The sequence below is a fragment of the Ailuropoda melanoleuca genome, chromosome 11 (assembly GCF_002007445.2).
Source record: "Ailuropoda melanoleuca isolate Jingjing chromosome 11, ASM200744v2, whole genome shotgun sequence".
NCBI lineage: Eukaryota > Metazoa > Chordata > Mammalia > Carnivora > Ursidae > Ailuropoda > Ailuropoda melanoleuca.
This window is the reverse complement of record NC_048228.1, coordinates 569,645-586,938: the sequence shown is the minus strand read 5'-3', so window position 1 is coordinate 586,938 and position 17,294 is coordinate 569,645. Positions and strand designations below refer to the sequence as shown.

Here is a 17,294-nt window from a genome sequence, read left to right as displayed (position 1 = left end):
CCCTCGCACACCGTGCGATGCTGGCACGGCGAGAACAGCACCAGCAGCGCTAGCTCGGAGCACACCAGGCACTCGGCGGCCTCGGGCCCCGACGGTGCGGCCACGTGCAGGTTCGTCACGGTGTTAGGGGTGCCCGGCACCAGCCTCGGGCCTGGGGCCGCGCCCCCGCTGCCGCCCGCGTGCCGCTCCCTGCGGTTGGAGGGGGGGCTTGAAAGGGCCCCGGGGTTCCCGGGCCCGCGCGCCCCCCGCCCCCGCCGGGCTCACCGGAAGCGCTGCGCGCAGCCCTGCAGGGCCTTAAGCACGCGGCCGTCGGCAGCCAGGTCCAGCGGGCTCCGGCCGCGGTGGTTGGCATAGCTCACGTCGGCGCCCTCCAGGGCCAGGAAGCACGCGACCGCTGCGCCCACCGTCAGCTCCCCACTGCCCGGGAGCCCGGAGGCCTGTAGCTGGGCGGCAGACAGAGGCCAGTGAGGGCGGGCGCCGGAGCAGGCCCCAGGGCCGGCCCACTGGCCTTAGGGGAGCTCTACCAGCAGCCGGCTGCCCGGGCCTCGGGTCAGAGGCACGGGCACCCCCTCGCCATCTGAGGCCGCTGAAACAGGAGGGAGGCAGGCAGGAAAAATTCCCAGACAGACATTACCCCACTCCCACCGCGCCCCATTCCCTTTCCCAGGCTGGTCAGGCCACGCTGCGGTGACTGGGTCTCAGAAAACGCCTCTGGCAAACCACAGCCCCCCAGAGTAAACCACCCCCAAGAAGGCCTGGCTCCCTGGTCAGACACCCCCAGTGGAGGGGGACAGTCCCGCAGGCCCTGCCCGTCGCCTGCAGCCGGGCACTATGGCCCACCTCTTCAGCACCCAGATCCACACTTCCTCACCCTGGACAAGAGCTGCAAGGGCCCCGGGTCCCCCCCGGCCCCATCAGCCGCCAGGGGCAGCAGCTGATGACGCTGCAGTGCCACGTGCAGGGCCGTGTCCCCCTCCTCATCCTCGGCATTGACACTGCAGCCGGCGTCCACCAGCAGCGGCACCAGCCCCACATGGGCCTGCTGCACGGCCAGGTGCAGTGGGGACTGGAGCTTCCGGTTGCGAACGTTCACATCACAGCGGCCCTGAGGAGAGGCAAAGGCAGCAGGCACAGACTCAGCCCAGGAACCCCAGGTGGGCCCTGACCCCCGAGGCCCCGGGCTGGGCCAGGGCCCTGTGTCCACACCTCTCGGATGAGAATCTGGGCCACCTCCCGGTGGTTGTTGAGGGCGGCCAGGTGCAAAGCCGTGAAGCCATCCTCCTTCTTGGCATCCACCAGCTGTCGTGCCCGAGCGAGAATCCTCCTGACAGCTCTGTGGGAGTGGGGAGACATGCCCGGGGTCGGCAGTGTCCCCAGAGTGGCCCAGCAGCACCAGGAGCCTGGCCACTGGTTGTGCACACCCCAAACTCACAGCGTGTGGCCCTTGAGGGACGCGTGGTGCAGCAGGGTGAACCCCTGGCTGTTTGTGGCAGTGACATCGATGGCCGGAACTTCGGTGAGGACCTCCACGATGCCGCTGGCACCTGCGCCCGCCGAGATGGCACAGTGCAGGGGGGTGTCAGCGTGGGCATCCTGCCGGCGGGGGGCCAGTGGTCACTCGGCAGGAAGCTAAATGCCGTCGTATGCTTGAGCCCGGGGCCAGGGTACCCAGCACTTACAGGCAGGTTGACATCACAGCCGCGCTCACAGAGAACCCTCACCACCTCCAGGAAGCCCCTCTGCACGGCCACGTGCAGGGCTGCGCTCCGGGTGTTGTTCAGGGCGTTGGCCCCGCAGCCGGAGCTCAGGAGCAGGCGGGCAGCCTCGGGCTGGTTCCTGATGGAAGGGGAAGCAGGACCAGCGCAATGCCCACCAGCCGGACTCGCAGCCCCCCGCCCCCACGCCCCTGCCGGGCCTCACCCCAGGGCGGCGTAGTGCAGCGCCGTGTTGCCCTCGTCATCCGGCAGGTCCAGGGCCGCCCCCGCCTGCAGCAGCAGCCGCGCCAGCTCCACCTGGCCTAGGTAGGCAGCCAGCTGCAGGGCGGTCCTGCCCTGGTTCTTGCTGTCCACCTGCCCGAGAGTCTGCAGGTCAGACCCCGCCCCGCCCCCCCGGGCTGGCTATGGGGAGGACGCGTCGGGTGTCGGGAGCTCGCCTGCTCTGGGTGCCTCCGCAGCAGGTCCAGGGCCCCCCCCACGCTGCCCAGGGCCACCTCCACCACCAGTCTCCCTGGATGCTCGAGGTCACTCTTCTGGGCTCGAAGCTTGTCCAGGGCGACACTCAGGGAGCCTGGGTGGGGCAGGGCTCGAGTTCAGGGGTGGCCAGGAGCGGCTCTGCCTCCCGCCCGCCGCCCAAGCCAGGCCCACGCACTCTTGTTCTCTCGGGCGCGCTCGGCCACATCCAGGTTGGCGTCCTCCTCGGGCCGGTAGGCCACCAGGCAGGAGGGACTAAAGGTCCACAGCTGACCGCCGACCGCCACACGCAGGTTACCGTCTCTGAAAACTTTCACCACCTTCCCGATGCGGCCCAGGGCCTGAGCGGGAGAGAGTGGGGTCACAGGCAGGCCTCCTGGGGGGGATGGAGGGGAGGTGGGGGTGGGAGCGGGGGCACTCACAGGGGCCATGTCATCTGTCCACTCGCCGTGCCCGGCCTGCAGCCGCTTCACTGTGTCAAGGTCGTCGATGACCCGCACCACATCGCCCACCCAGAAGGCATTGTGCTGAATGACAGAGAGAGGCACGTGACGGGCGCCCCAGGCAAGCGTGGCTGCCCAGGGCTGTGGAGCAGAAGCGCGCCGCCACCGAGCTCCACAGGACAGGCAGAGCTGAACTTGACCCCAGCCCCTGCCTCAGAGCTGGAGGAGAGTCACATGTGACCTAGAGCAGTCCTGGGGGGCCAGTCCCAGAGCCATGAGGGTGGCGGCCAGAGAGACAGCCAGGCAGTGCCATCCAGGCCAGACCAAAGCCAACTCCGGGGTGAAGGCCAAGGTGGGCCTGTCCCTACACACTGATGGAGAAGCAGGCAACATGGCCCAGGCAGTCTAGACCAGCACAAGGGGTGGGGGGTGGGGCCCTGGGACAACCAGGGGGCGGGGTCAGACTGCCATGGGAGTGGGGGTTAGGGGGCCACTCCTCCCCCATCCCCAAACCTTTCCTGGCCACTTCCCCCACACCTGTGCCCTCCCCTGTACAAGACTTACTCTGCAAACCATGGGTCTTACGACACCCCCCTCCCCTGGGGCCAGGACGCCAGGTCCAGAGCCCAGTGCTAGGGGTACATGCCTCCACCCATGGCCCCTATCTGCACAACCCTGTTTCCCAGAGTTCACTGTGCCCACCCCTGTCCCAACCATCCTGGACTGTGTTCACCCTCTTCCTAAAGGGCCTTTCCATTGCCCCCCACATGCTCCTCCCCACACCACACCCGTGGGGAGCATTTTAGAAAGTCACCTCCCACCTGTAACGCTGTAGTGGCTTCCTTAGGCCAGCAGAATTAAGGTCAGTGGGCTGCCAGCCCCCAGCGCCTCACCCTCCTCTGTGTCCCTTCGTGCCTGGATTCCCGCTGTGGAACTCAGCCCCTCTGGCCCCCACAAAGCCCTCCCGCTCCCTCAGGGCTGGAGAAAGGCATTCCCAGAGCCGATCAGCTACGTGGAGGGGGTGCAGAAGCGAACAGACGGGGCTCAGCCCAGCCCCCCATGCACCTTGGTGAGAGCCCCAGGGTGGAAGGTCCAGCGGGTCTCATGGCCGAACTGCACACGCACATCCCCACGGTCCGTGATGCGGTGCACGGTGCCCGTCTGTCCGATAAACTGTGGCGGGTCATGGAGGCTGTGGCTGGGTGGAGTGGGAGGGCTGGGGGTCCAGAGGATGTGGGGAGGGGAAGGTACAGGGGGCTCAGCAGGTGGGGCGGCTCACCTCCGCCATCCTGGGGTTCCACCCGCCGTGGCCTTCCTGCATCTCCCTCAGGATGTCTGTGTCCAGCAGACACTTCACCTTGTCCCCGTGCTGGAAAGGCTGGCCATCAGCACTCACCCTGCGCTGCAGCTCCGCGGGCTTGCCTGGGGGCGGCAACAGGCCCCCTCAGCGGCGTCCCTCCCCTTGGCAACTTCCCAGGCCCCCCACGTGCAGCGCTGCCCCAGGACCGAGCCAGGGCAGGAGGGCAGCTGGGCAGGCAGGGGTGGTGTCCTTGGGGCCAGACCCTACCAAGCCTTGGGAGGTGCTCCTTGTAGTAGAAACCACCAGCCGCCTCGCCCACACACTTGAGGTCCACCTTGCCCTTGTGGCCCACGCGATACACATTGGTGGTGCCATCGGCCCATGTCACGCTGGCCACGCTCCGGCCTGTCTCCACGTCCCAGCCACGGATGTCCACCACTCGGCCTGGCTTCCCTTCCCCTCCTGGGGAGACAAGGGCCCCATCGCAGGCTAAGCCCGTGCAGTGAAGCTCAGCCACAGCCAGCGGCAGCCCAGGTCCGCACTCACCGTCCTGCGAGCCCCACTCCCAGTCAGGGCCCCGCACCACCTTCGCCCCCTGGAAGATGCCCCTCAACGGGGTCCTTGGGAGGCCCTGGCGGGGACTCAGCACGACCCTGCAAGAGAGTGAGCGCGTCCTGGGCCACGCGGGAAGCAAGGCAAGGGCTCAAGCCCTCTGCCCCACCCAGCTCTCGCCGGAGTATGGCCGGCCTGGCCGGTCAGCGGCCTCCACTCCAGGCCCCCTCACAGCACGGCCTCCCTATGCGGTCCTCCCTCCACGCCTGCTGCCTCCTGATGAGCCCCTTGCAGTTAGGGTTGTCCCCAGAGCTCAGTGCACAGTCTGGCCCAGAGAAGGGCTAGGCACAAAGAAATAATGAGGTGCACAGGCTTGCCCAGAAGCGCCCGGACAGCTGATCCCTGCTCCCGCTCTGGCCAGCAGGCAGCTGGAACCGAACACGTACTGCCCCTCCACGAGCCATGGGACGTGTCCGGGAGGCGAGGATGGCAGCCTTTTGTGGGTGGGGCCTCTGGGAGGCCACCCCAGCCCAGGAGATCCTCCCAGCTTCATTACCCCCGCCACCTCCTCACCCCCAGTGATGGAGTCCCCTCGGCAGGCCAACAGGGTCTCCCAGCTGTGCCTCTGGGTCAGTTCCCAGCACGGGCTGCCCGGGGCTCCACGAGGGATGCTGGCCGGACGGCCACACACAGGTCATCGCCGCCCCCACCACAGCTGCACTGGGGGGCCAGCCACATCTGGCTCTAGGGCTGGTGCCAGGACGGAGACCCCATCCGCAGCACCCACCTCTGCAGACCTGCTCCAGTGGACAGGGCTACCTTCCACAGGGGGTGGGGGCTGGTGTCAATGACCAAGCCTCCGGAGTGACGGTGACCTCGGCCACCGCTCCAGGAAATGGCTCAGGAAGGGCTTGAGCTGCAGCCTGGGGAGTGCGTGGCCGGGAGGGGCGGGGGGCAGCCCCAGCCCTCCGAGGCCAAGGCCTGTTCAGGTGTCGCGTGTGCCTGTCACGAGGCCCGGGGTGCGGCAAGCCAGGACCCAGTGCCGCCAGGGCCCTGACCCCTCGGGGCCCGCGCTGGCGAACTCACGGGCGGGAGTGAGCGGTCTCGTAGCGCTCGAAGGCGTGGGCGAGCTCGTGCTTGTCGTGCATGTAGCACTGCGTGCACAGGTCGTAGTCGAAGCAGACGCGGCACTTCCAGCGCATGCCCCTCAGGCCGTGCTTTTTGCAGCAGTCACAGATGATGTTGGGGTGGCGGACGCCTGGGGGCAGGGCAGGGTCAGGGAGCGCGGGGGGGCCTTTGCCCCACCCCCACCCCCGGGGCCTGCAGCCTCCGCACACACCGATCTGGGCGTTGTCGTACAGCAGCAGGTCGTGCGCGCCCTGGTAGCCTGCGCGGTAGTTGGTGCGGGTGCCGTGGTCCCACTGCACGACTACCGTGCGGTCAGGGGTCGAGGGGCTCCCATGGCGGCCAAGCTCCACCACTGTGCCCACGCCGCCCTCACCGCCATCCTGCTGGCCCCACTTCCAGTCCACGCCGCGCACCACACGCATGCCCACCTGCACGCCTGCCTGGGGGTCTGGGTCCATGGTGGGCAGGACTGCTCCAGGACCTGCAGGCAGATGGCACCCTCAGGCCACATCAAGGCCACACAGGCTCTCGCCAGTTCTGGGAGGGCTGCCAGGGAGACAGGTGGGAACAAGTCTGGGAGATCCAGGCAGGGAGGGGGAGGAGGACCTGTGCAAATGCCCTGAGGCAGAGAGAAGGGTGGTAAGCGCCTGCACTATAAACCAAAGGAGGCTCACCTGGCCACCAGGGCAGCAGGGGGGGACTAGTCTCAGAGGTGTAAATGGCACCTGCCCTGGAGGAAAGGAAGGCACCTCTGTGGAAAGACCCTCCAGCCACTATGAGATCCTGCCTCGTGGTGAGCACGAGCAGAAGTAGGGGGGGCAGTGCTGGCGACAGGATGGCAGCCCCCAGGGAACAAGACCTGACAAATGCCCACAGAGGGTCCACCTGTGATGAGAGATCAGTTCTGGGTGCTTGGCACACAGTGGCCCATCAAACATACCTGTCCTAAAATTAACTGACTTGGATTTCAGATACCGACATGAAAGGTAAGACAATAAAGCTTTCAGAAGAAAACACTCTTTTTCATGCAGCCAGTTGGTAAGCTGGGCTGCGCCAACGTCAGGAACCAGCGTCCATCAAGACACCACTAAGAGACTGAAAAGGCCGCAGACCCGAGAAGACAGCTCTGCCCACAGGGGGCCTGTCCCCACGGCGTGCAGCGAACTCAGATTCATAGGGAACAGGCGCCCCAAGGTAAAGGGGCACAGCACTGGCACAGGTGCGCCTGCCCAAAGACTAACCAGGGTTCTGGTCACCAGGCCGCTGCTCACAAGTGGGACACTACCCTCGGTCAGCGGACAGTGCCTCGAGTCACTCTGGGGTCTTCTCTGGAGAACTGCAGCCCACCCACTCCAGACTGTACGGGGAGGGGAGCCTGTGTTCACAGCAACACCGTTCCCCATCTCCTCAAGGATGAACTGGGTCCTGAGATGTGATTTGCCCCCAAGGGAGCACGAACCCCACGCTATACACAGCCAGAATCTGGGGGCAGAGCTCTGCAGATGTTGAAGGAAAGCGCCCTCGTGTTCACTATCTGAATCCATTCACAAAAAGTTCACAAAGCACGGAGATGGTGGTGGAGGCCGCCGTGGGGGCTCTGGGACCCAGGAACGTGCTATTTCCTGATCTGGGTGCTGTTTCCGTGCTGATCACTTATGACTTGGGACCTGTATTATATGTTTCTTCAATAAAGTTTTTTTTAATTAATGACACAACTGGATTTGAATGACAGTTAAGAGGGAAAATCAACAGGACTTGGAGAGGACGCAGGGACTCCCAGACTGCAAGAGGGCAAGCAGCACTCCAGGCCTGGAAGACGGTCTGCCATGCTGCCAGCAGGGCTCTGAGGCTGGAAAAGCAGCGGGCCTGGGGCCCTGTCCGAGGCAGGGCTGGGTGTGAACCTGGCTATCTCCTCACAGGGCTCCCAGGAGGCTGGAGGGAGACTGAGGCCGGCTGGGGTGCAGTGAGAACTGTGGCAGCCAGGCTTTGCAACGGGCAGGGGCCAAGCCCCACGGGCCATCTGGCGCCCTCCCTCTGCCCAGCTCCACTTTGAAACCTGTGTCCAGCACAGGGTGGGCAGGGTAGGGGCACTGCCCATAGGGCTGGACCTCAGTCCATGCCCAGCCTGGTGTCTGAGCCAACGACCCCCTCAGATTCTCAGGGGTACACCACCCAGCCAGCTCCGACTTCTGCAAACTCTCCTCCCTCCTGGACAGGCTCCCTGTGGAAGCGGCTTCTTCACCCCGCCCAGGCAGGACCTCCGGGGGCTTCTGCAGGTGGGTGTTCTGGAAGGATAAACCTTCCCAACCCACGGACTAGTTAGGAGACTTTCTGCAAAGAAACTCATCATTGCTCGTTCGCGTAGCGCCTCACCTCTTGGGTCACTCTGCTTCCCCGTTCTGTCCCTTCTCAGCTGCCCTCCCTTCTGGTCTCGCCCCTGCTAAGACGGGGCACCTGGGCCCGGGGCCACAGCAGCCTGCAGTACCAAGTGCTTCTGATTTCTCCCACAGAGCACAGCCGAGCCCAGGCCCCCCGGAGAACGCCCACAGCAAGAACGCCCCCCGAGAACGCCTGTGACTCTCTGGTGCTCACGAGCTCCAGACAAGGGGAGGCGGCCAAGGTTGCTACCTTGCCGGTGAGGAACGGCGGGCTCCCGCCTAGTGCTCCCCCAGCAGCAGCGGCTACAGACGTGTCACCTGGGCAGAGCAGCACGGCCTGAGCCGGTGGCCCGCTGCTGGAGTTGTGGCGTGCCCCTTCGTATACAGGCCCCACCCCTACCCTGCCCACCTCTGCCAGATCCTCCCGCACGCTGGGAACCCACCAGAACTGGCCGCGGGGGCCACACTGAGCTACTCCTTGCCCTTCCCATGGGCTCCGGTTGAGCTACGCTCAGCCAGAGTGCGCCTCCTCCCAAGCGACCACAAGCCCAACACGCGTGGGCAGACAGACAGGCCCAAGGAAAGGTCCCTGCAGCCGGGGTACCCCATCTGCTGAGCCCAGAAACCAGCTCCACCCTGAAGTAAAGGACTCAGAGCAGGAAAGGACCCAAGTGCCACGGGCCATTCTGCAGCCAGCCTCTCAGCCCGCCCGGCAGCCACCACACCTGCTCACCCGCTGGCCTTATGGATCCACTGGCCACATGCTACAGGGTCATTTCCAACGAGACACGGGGGCGGGGGGCACCTTGAAGGAGAGCAGGCTGTGGCCCACGCACGCCTGGCCCTGCCCTATGGCAACAGGGCAGAGAATGAAGAGCAGGGTGGAGAAGAGCCTGGAAGGGTCTGTGAGAAGCCAGGTCTGGGCCTCCTCAGCCAGTGACAGCCCCACATGGAGCAGCAGAGCAGTCCAGCCTGTGGCGAGAGGCGCTTCTGTCCAGCGCCTGGTGCGCTCACACCCGGAGATCCCCACAGCCCTACGAGTCTCCTTGCCTCCTCCCCTCCAGCACCGATCCACAGGTCTTGATCTACCCCCTGCTTTAGCGTCTCCATCCAGCATGGTGTCACCCCAGCTCAGGCCTGAACAGAGCCCCCACAACACCCCTCTGCTGTCCCTTCCTACACGTCCACCCAGCTCCTGGGTCTCGGAAGCGTCCCGGCATGGCACTCTAGCACAGTGGGCTGGGTAGCTTTCCGGGTCTCTCCATCCCTTCTCCCCACCCACCTCTCCGCCTGGTCTTTGTCACTGCTGTCCCTGGGGCCCAGCAAGTGCTGAGCGTGCTCGTGACATCAGGTGCCCAGCCCTCCCGGTATTAGGGCTCACTACTTTCCTTCAGCAGGTCCCACCGGGGTGTGTGGGGAAGGGATGGGGAATGGACCAGGGTCAGGAGTCAGGAGGCAGTGACCAGACCAAGAGAGGCTACAGAGGAAGGGAGGACCCATTTCAGTGGGGTATTCACCCAGAGAGTTCTCTTTCCTCCTTTGCCAGAAATCCCGTACTCTGACATCTTCCTCAGAGCTTACCGGCCATACCCCTGCCTGGCACCCAAACCCCCACAGAAGCTGTCACTACAGATGTTTAAAATGATCCTGAAGCAGGGCGCCTGGGTGCCTCAGGCAGTTGAGCGTCCGACTCTTGATTTCGGCTCACATCATTATCTCAGGGTTGTGAGATCGAGCCCTGTGTTAGGCTCCCCGTTCAGCAGGGAGCCTGCTTAAGATTCTCACTCCCTCTCCCTCTGACCCTCCCCCCGACTGGTACGCGAGCACGCACGCGCACGGTCTCTCTCAAAACAAAAAACAAAAAACAAAAAAAAAACCTCTCAGTCAGCGCATGAGGACTCAAGAGACAGATGCACACTTAGCAAAACTTAACTTACCTTAGAACACAAACCAGCCTCGAGTCAGCATTCCAGGCACTTAGCGGCTACTTCTTGGGTCACAAATTGGACAGCCACCAAGGTTTCCTGTTGGAAACTAGCAGCCATGCCGACACAGAACACAGCAAACCACACAGGCAGCCAGCAAGCAAGTCTGGAGAAAATGGTTTTTAAAAGGCAGTTTTACACGTCTAGCATTGACCACCTCAACCAAACAGGCAGACATCTGGGTCTGTTCTGTTGGGTACTAGTTTCTCTTGTCTCAAGGAACTGCCAGCATACATTAGGACAGTGTAGAAATAAGAGGTTTTCCCTATTTGTGAATATTTTATTGGAAAAACTTTTAAAAGCCATCAAGATTAAATCCCATTTAGCTAGGAAGTTGGCAAATTGCCTTTATTCAGAAGAATACAGTTACGTGACGCTGACATGACATGCGACAGGCGCTGCCACTCCTCTCCCTGCGCCTCCAGCTGTGCCTGATGATGCTGTTTCAATCGACACCATGTGGGGCAAAATCAACTGGCAAAACTTGGTCAATCACGGGCTCCTGTCATGTGGCAGGTCTGGCCAAGACAAAGGTGGACATCCTGGGTGCTGGGGAGTCTGGCCCATTAGGGACTGGACGGAAGCCCTGAGACAGAGCACCTAGGAAACCCAACTTGGCCCAGCACGAAGATACCTGCTGGCAGAAGGCCCAAAGGAAGTACAGGGCTGTCATCGCCTGAATCTTGGCCCTGAGATGGAAGCCCTCAGGCACCCTGCAGACTGGGGTGTCACACCCCAACCACTGCACAAGGCGACTCTGCGCGGGATCAAGGCATTCAGATACTTGTTGCATCTGGAGCAACAGGCCAGGAGGGCACCTGCCAGGAAGGACTGGGTTTGCCAAGGCTTGCATTCGGCCTGCCTCATCCCCAGCCCCACAGGTGCCCACCAGGAAGAAGCCCGTTTGGCACCTCTCCTTATTTCTTCGATCGGTTCTGAACGCAGAGGACTGGCAAGCAGAATTATCACCCACACACACACACATACACACACACGCAAAAACAACCAAAACTCCTCTGACATGGCATCAAACAGAATCCACAGGATGAAACAGCCAAATCCAAACTATCACACCACAAGCCCGTCAAGAGCTCACCTGTCTGGCCGTCCAGTCGCCCCCCCTGCCCGCCTTGAGCCTGCTGGGCTGCAGCCCTGACGCTTGAAGACTTGGGGGCTGGCCTCTAGCCTTGCTGAACTTCAGCGCAAGCCCTGAGCCATCCAACCCTGTGGCGCCTGGGAGATGCCAAGACGCACAGTTAGCACCTCCGACGAGACCGCGGCGGGCGGACGGAGCCGACCCGACTGCTCCTGGGCTGCCCGCTGTCTACATGTCCATTCCCCCGCCAACACCGCGACACCAAGTGGGGCCCCGGGGGCCTGCCTCCCGCCTTGCAGGGCTCCCTGGGCTCTGGCGGCCTCGCTCCTGCTGCAGGAATCAGTCTGGTGCGCGCAGGAGCCGCAGCGCCCGAACACGACCGGCCGCCGGGAGTGGAGCCGGAGGGCTGGCGGCCGGGCGCTGCAGTCGTCAGGGCCCGGCGCTGTGCCCGGGCCGAGGCTCCGCGGGGACAGCGGGGGCGGGCCGGGCCGGACTGGGCAGGGCGCGCCCGCACCCCCAAGCGTGACCCCGCCCCACCCGCCCGGGTCCGCCCCGCCTCCTGCCATCCCATCCCCCTTCCTCGGGAAGCCGCCCGGGCCCCGGTCGCGGCCAGACCCTAGTGCCCCCGTCGACCCCTCCACTTGCCCGGAAGTTTGCGTCCCGCCCGCTCGGCCTGGGGGCTCCAGGGCCAGAGAAGCGCCGAGTCTATCTGCCAGCGGCCTGCCAACCGCTTCGGTGTGTGTGGCAGCCTGCCTGCGGCCCCTCTGCGGCTCAGCCCCCGACAGCCAGGTCGCCCTGCCGCGCCGAGACCACCGGCTGAGACAGCCGAGGACCCCGAGCTCGGGGCTCCTGGGGCCGCCGCGGGGCCTGCCGGGAGTTGTAGTCTGCAGCCCGCTCTCGCCGGATCCGGAGGGGCGGGTCCGAACCACAACTCCCAGGAGGCCCAGCAGCGGCGGTGACGCACGCGGCCGCAGGAGGCGGGGCGTGAGGGAGGGAGTCCCGGCCCGTGCCCCGACAGCGACGGGGAAGCCTCCTGCTCTGCTCCCGGGAAGGGCCCGGGCTCGCCTCCGCGCCAAATGCGGACGGAGGGCGCGTTCACGCCGGGCAGCGTGTGGTACACGTTGTCAAAAGGCGGCGGCCTCGGCGGACCTGTCACCACGCCGGGGACCGGGAGCGCGGAGCCGAGCAGCGTGAGCCTGGACGGGAAGGAGCCGGGCTCCTTGTCCGCTTGGGCTCCGAAACTGTGGCGCTCCGGAGGCCACCGAGGATCGGGCTCGTGCGGGCCGAGCAACACGGGCGACCCCGCCGGAACCCGGAGTCCAGCGCGGCCGGCGCGCGGAACTTGCGGTCACGCCCCCCGCTGGAGGGGGCGTGGCCCTAGCCGGAAGTGCGTCACCCTCGCGTCGACCCTACGTGGCGCCGTTCTGAGGGGCTCCGCTTGGAGACGCGGCCCGTTGCCGTGGAGACGGAGGCTGCGGCCGGCAAAGGCGGGCCTCCGCGGCGCAGAGCTGAGGCCTCCTCGCCACGGAGTCCTTCTGACCGGATTTGTTTTAAAATCAGAGTGACGCCAGTATGTGGCTTTGATTCCCGCAGAACCGAAGCCTCGCAGTGAAGAGCAGCGGCCCCCTGCCGTTCACCCCCGCGGCAAGTTCTTTTCGGTGCTCGTAGCCCTCCACCGATGGAAACCTCCGTGTCTACACCGAGCCGCTGGGCTTTGGGGTTTCCACTGCGGACATGGTGGACCTGCCGCGCGGCCTGAGCACTGAGCTGTCCAGACAGCGCCGCAGAACCGGCCCCGGGTGGTCGCCGGCCCCCTAGCCCTCCGCCCTGGCTCCGGCTTTTTCTCCTGAGCTCACAGGCTCCTCGTGGTGTTCTCATGCCTTGATGTGAGAGGCAGCCGGCGACGGTTTTCTTCTGACGTTTTTGCCACACGCCTATCGGTAACATTGCCCGAAGGTTCAAACGCACTGGCTCTGTTTAATTCCTGGAGCCCTCCGCCCCCGTTCGCCCCTCTGAACCCACCGCACCGCCCTGTCTCGAGCTGTCCTCAGCTGCCATCCGGCGGCTCCTGCGCACGAGCTCTTCCCTGGAATCGGCCAGCTCCGTCTCGGTTTACGCTCTCATTTCGCTCAGGTCAGCCCTCGAGTAGCTTTCTGGAAAGGGTACGTGTCTGAAATAGGTTTATTCCATGCTCGTCTCGGATTGATGGTTTGGCAGAGTATAGAATTCTAGCGTGGGAACACTTTACCTTCAACATGTCTCCAGTCGCAACGTTTTGCTTCCAGCCTCCAGGGATGCTGTTGGGAAATCCAAAACTCTTCCTTTTCCTGGTCTGTTGTTTCTTATCTGTTCGTTCTCTCTGAAAGCTTTTAGGATCTTCTCTTTATCTTTGGTGCTCCGACATGTCACAGCGATATGCCTTGGTGTGAGCCTCACTCTGTTCTGTGCACACAGTTCTCTTCATCCTGGAGGATCTTGTCCTTCCTTTGGTTTGGGAACTTAAAAAAAAAAAAAATCCCCTTCTATTTTCATGTGTTTGCTCTCTCTCTCTTTTTTAAAGATTTATTTATTTGAGAGAGAACATACACAGAGGGAGAAGGAGAGAGAAACCCAAGCAGACTGCATGCTCCAAGTGGAGCCCGACATGGGGCTCCACTCAAGGCTCCATCTCATGACCCTGAGATGAGGACCCAGACACTTAACGGGCGGCGTCACCCAGGCACCCCCTGGGTTTGCTCTTGATGGGATCCTTGTTTCTCAGATTCTCATTGGACTTCTTGGACTAATCGTGTAACTTTATTCTCTAACCTAGTTTTTTTCTCGTAGATATCCTTAAATTTACCATCCATCCCTTCTGTTGATCAGTTAACCTCTGTGATCTTGTGACTTATAACAAGAAATGTACAATTGGGGGGCGCCTGGGTGGCACAGCGGTTAAGCGTCTGCCTTCGGCTCAGGGCGTGATCCCGGCGTTATGGGATCGAGCCCCACATCAGGCTCTTCTGCTATGAGCCTGCTTCTTCCTCTCCCACTCCCCCTGCTTGTGTTCCCTCTCTCACTGGCTGTCTCTATCTCTGTCAAATAAATAAATAAAATCTTAAAAAAAAAAAAGAAATGTACAATTGGTTTTCATCCCCTGTTTCTAGCACAAAGCTCCTAAAACCTTTGAATTTCCTAAGTGAAAAAAGACATAAAGGTGTGTTTTGATACTCATAAAAAGCCTCTTTCAGTCACATCTGACTTTATGTTAATAAGGTGATGTTTGGGAAGTCTTTGTTAACCTTAAAAATAAAACCGTTATTTTACCCAAAAAAATGGGTTTGTTTGGGAATAACAGAGAATCACAATTCGGGACCTACGAGCTGTGGGAAAACTACAGGCAAATCCAGAGAACAAAGAGGATGGTTATTTTCTGGAGCGGGGATAGGTTGGGAGAGTTGTTTTGTTTTGTTTTTAAAGATTGTATTCATTTGAGAGTGACTGAGAGAGCACAAGCGGGGGGAGGGGCAGAGGGAGAAGCAGAGAACCCTGGGATCATGACCTGAGCCGAAGGCCAATGCTTCACCGACTGAGCCACCCAGGCGCCCCGGGAGGGTTGTTTTGAATGAAAGCCCATCGGAGAGAAGCGGGAGGTCAGGTTGATGATGCTTTCTCACTGGCTGAGCCACAGGGGCAGTGGATTTCTTGTAGGAGAGGCAGTGTACATCTTTTCCTGTTGGGGTCTGTAATTGATGGTTCTTTCCTACTGATGATTCTTCCCTGGGGAGACACTTCTTCCTGTAATTGAGATTGAGGGGTACAGTTCCTTCCAGCTTCCCATTCTAGCATCAACAGTCCACTCTAGTGAGGTTTCCCTTTAAAAATTTTCATGCTCCTAGGGATGGGTGGGGTGAGATCATGTGATTAGAGGCTTGGAACTCAGTCTCACCCCTGACCTCCAGGGATGGGAGAGGGGCTGGGATTGAGCCCATTCTCCAGTGGCCAACAGCTTAATCAATCATGCTCCTGTTATGAAGTCTCCAAACAAACCCCAGAGGACAGGGTCTGGAGAGTTATGAAGCTTCTGGTTGGTGGACACGTGGAGGTGTGCCTGGACAGGGCACGGAGGCTCCGTATCCTTCCCCCATCCCTGACCTCATGTAGATCTGCCATCGGGCTGTTCCTGAGCCTTTTATCATAAGCTAGTCATCTAGTAAATAAAATATTTCCCTGAGTTCTGTGAGCCCCTTTAGCAAATTAATAGAACCCAAGGGGTTGTAGGAACCTTTAATTTATAGCCAGTTGGTTAGAAACACAGGTGACAACCTGGACTTTCACCTGGCATCTTAAGTGAGTTTGGGGAGGGTGGTGTTGGTCTTGTGGGACTGCCCCGTTAGCCTGTGAGATCCGATGCTATCTCCACGTAAGCGGTGTTAGGGTTGAGTTACACTGGATCTTGTTTGTGAAGGAAGCGGCAGCGTTGTAGGGTTAGACAGGCATTACAGGAAACGTGGTGACCACGTGTTCCAGAACTGGGGAGGGCGCAAGTGACCTCGCTGCCACGCTCCGAGCTGTAGTCTGAATCAACCTAATTTTACACAGAAGGCGAACCTCTGAGATTGAAAATTAAATAAATTTAGAAGTTAGGCTGTGGGGTCAGGGTGGTCCGCCGTGGCATCAGTGGCCCTCGAACCAGCCACCTTGGGTGCAGCTATTCCAGTACCATAAGCATCTGGATTGACTGGAGTGCATTGGCTCAAGCATGGATTGACCAAAAAGAAGCTTCGGAGAGCAAACCACTGTGGTAGAGCAACCACTAGGAATGGTGCCAAATTGACAAGATGCATGACAAGACGACAAGGGTCAGCTGCAACCCCATGCTACCCCCCACCCCCCAGTTCAGCCATGGTGCCATCAACATCAGGCCCAAAGGACATGGCTCCTCCTCCTGGAGACGGCAGCAGTCCAGACAGCCGGGAAGTTGCCCCTGACAACAGGCATCTATTTAACCACAGCATCACAGCTTTGGTGGACCACCCAGTTAATTTGGCGATGGGGCCAGTGTACCAGTTTGTCTATCAGCACGGGACTGCTTGTGGTCCCTTGCAAGGTGACTTTCAGCCTCCTAATTGGTGGTCAGAACCTCCAGGACTTCTGGCACCTCCCCAGAGTCGGAGGCAAAGGCCACCTTCATCAGGGACCAGCAGTATTCACCTGTGGCCTCCCTGTGAAGCAGGAACCTCCACAGACAGCTGCAGTAAAACACAGGACTCTTCTAGCTTGGATTCAAGAAGGTTCTGGAACATGAGGGGAGCCTGGGTGGCTCAGTCGGTTCAGCGTCTGCCTTCAGCTCTGGTCATGATCCTGAGGTCCTGGGATCGAGCCCCACGCTGGGCTCCCTGCTCAGCAAGGAGTGTGCTTCTCCCTCTCCCTCCGCCCCTCCCCCTGCTCATGTTCTCTCTTGCTCTCTCTCAAATAAATAAATAAAATCTTTAAAAATATCTATTTAAAAAATGGAATATGAAAAGCAGAAGTTGGGGGCGCCTGGGTGGCTCAATCAATTCAGTGTCTGCCTTTGGCTCAGGTCATGATCCTGGGGTGCTGGGATCAAGCCCCACATCAGGCTCCCTGCTTAGCCAGGAGTCTGTTTCTCCCTCTCCCTCTGCTGCTCCCCCTGCTTGTGCTCTCTCTCTCTCTCTGTCAAATAAATAAAATCTTTAAAAATACAAAAAAAAAGGAAGGAAGGAGGAAGGGAGGGAGGGAGGGAAGGAAGGAAGAAAGAAAGAAAGAGAAAGAGAGAGAGAGAAAGAAAGAAAAGAAAGAAAGAAAGAAAGAAAGAAAGAAAAGAAAGAAAGAAAGAAAGAAAAGAAAAGAAAAGCAGAAGTTGGAACAAGAGAGAATGGAACAATACTGGTGACAGTTTTCCAGAAAAAGAAAAGAAGGCCACAGAAGATGCTGACAGAGGAGATGACCCTTGTTTGCCTCAGAGAAGTAAATTTATGGTGATGAGGAATGACAAAGACAGTGGGAATGTTGGAGCTGCATGCCCTGGAAGTCCCTGTCCGGTTCCCGAAACGAGCAGAGGGAAACTGAGGCGACCCAAGAACAGGGAATCAAGTGACACCACTGACACAAATGCTTCTGACTGGGGGCGCCTGGGGGGGCTCAGTCAGTTGAGCCTCCAACTCTTAATTTTGGCTTGGGTCGAGATCTCAGGGTCATGGGATCAAGCCCCATGTCAGAC

General features: G+C 60.8%; 1 protein-coding gene and 1 pseudogene across 1 annotated transcript; one reads left to right on the top strand and one right to left on the bottom strand.

Annotated features, from left to right (window-relative positions):
- Window positions 1-220: 220 nt before the first annotated feature.
- On the bottom strand, window positions 221-11,208 carry MIB2 (mindbomb E3 ubiquitin protein ligase 2). Its single transcript, XM_034671161.1, has 17 exons — window positions 11,072-11,208; window positions 9,928-10,081; window positions 5,824-6,093; window positions 5,571-5,742; window positions 4,479-4,585; window positions 4,200-4,394; window positions 3,912-4,054; window positions 3,698-3,805; window positions 2,612-2,716; window positions 2,368-2,530; window positions 2,153-2,286; window positions 1,921-2,069; window positions 1,680-1,836; window positions 1,433-1,593; window positions 1,207-1,333; window positions 872-1,105; window positions 221-443 (listed from the first exon to the last, which is right to left on the bottom strand). Exons 3-17 carry the CDS (start codon window positions 6,068-6,070, stop codon window positions 261-263), a joined length of 2,385 nt encoding a protein of 794 aa, XP_034527052.1. The 5' UTR covers window positions 6,071-6,093; window positions 9,928-10,081; window positions 11,072-11,208; the 3' UTR covers window positions 221-260.
- A 939-nt stretch (window positions 11,209-12,147) lies between these two features.
- Window positions 12,148-16,466, top strand: LOC109490413 (annotated as a pseudogene).
- Window positions 16,467-17,294: the final 828 nt, after the last annotated feature.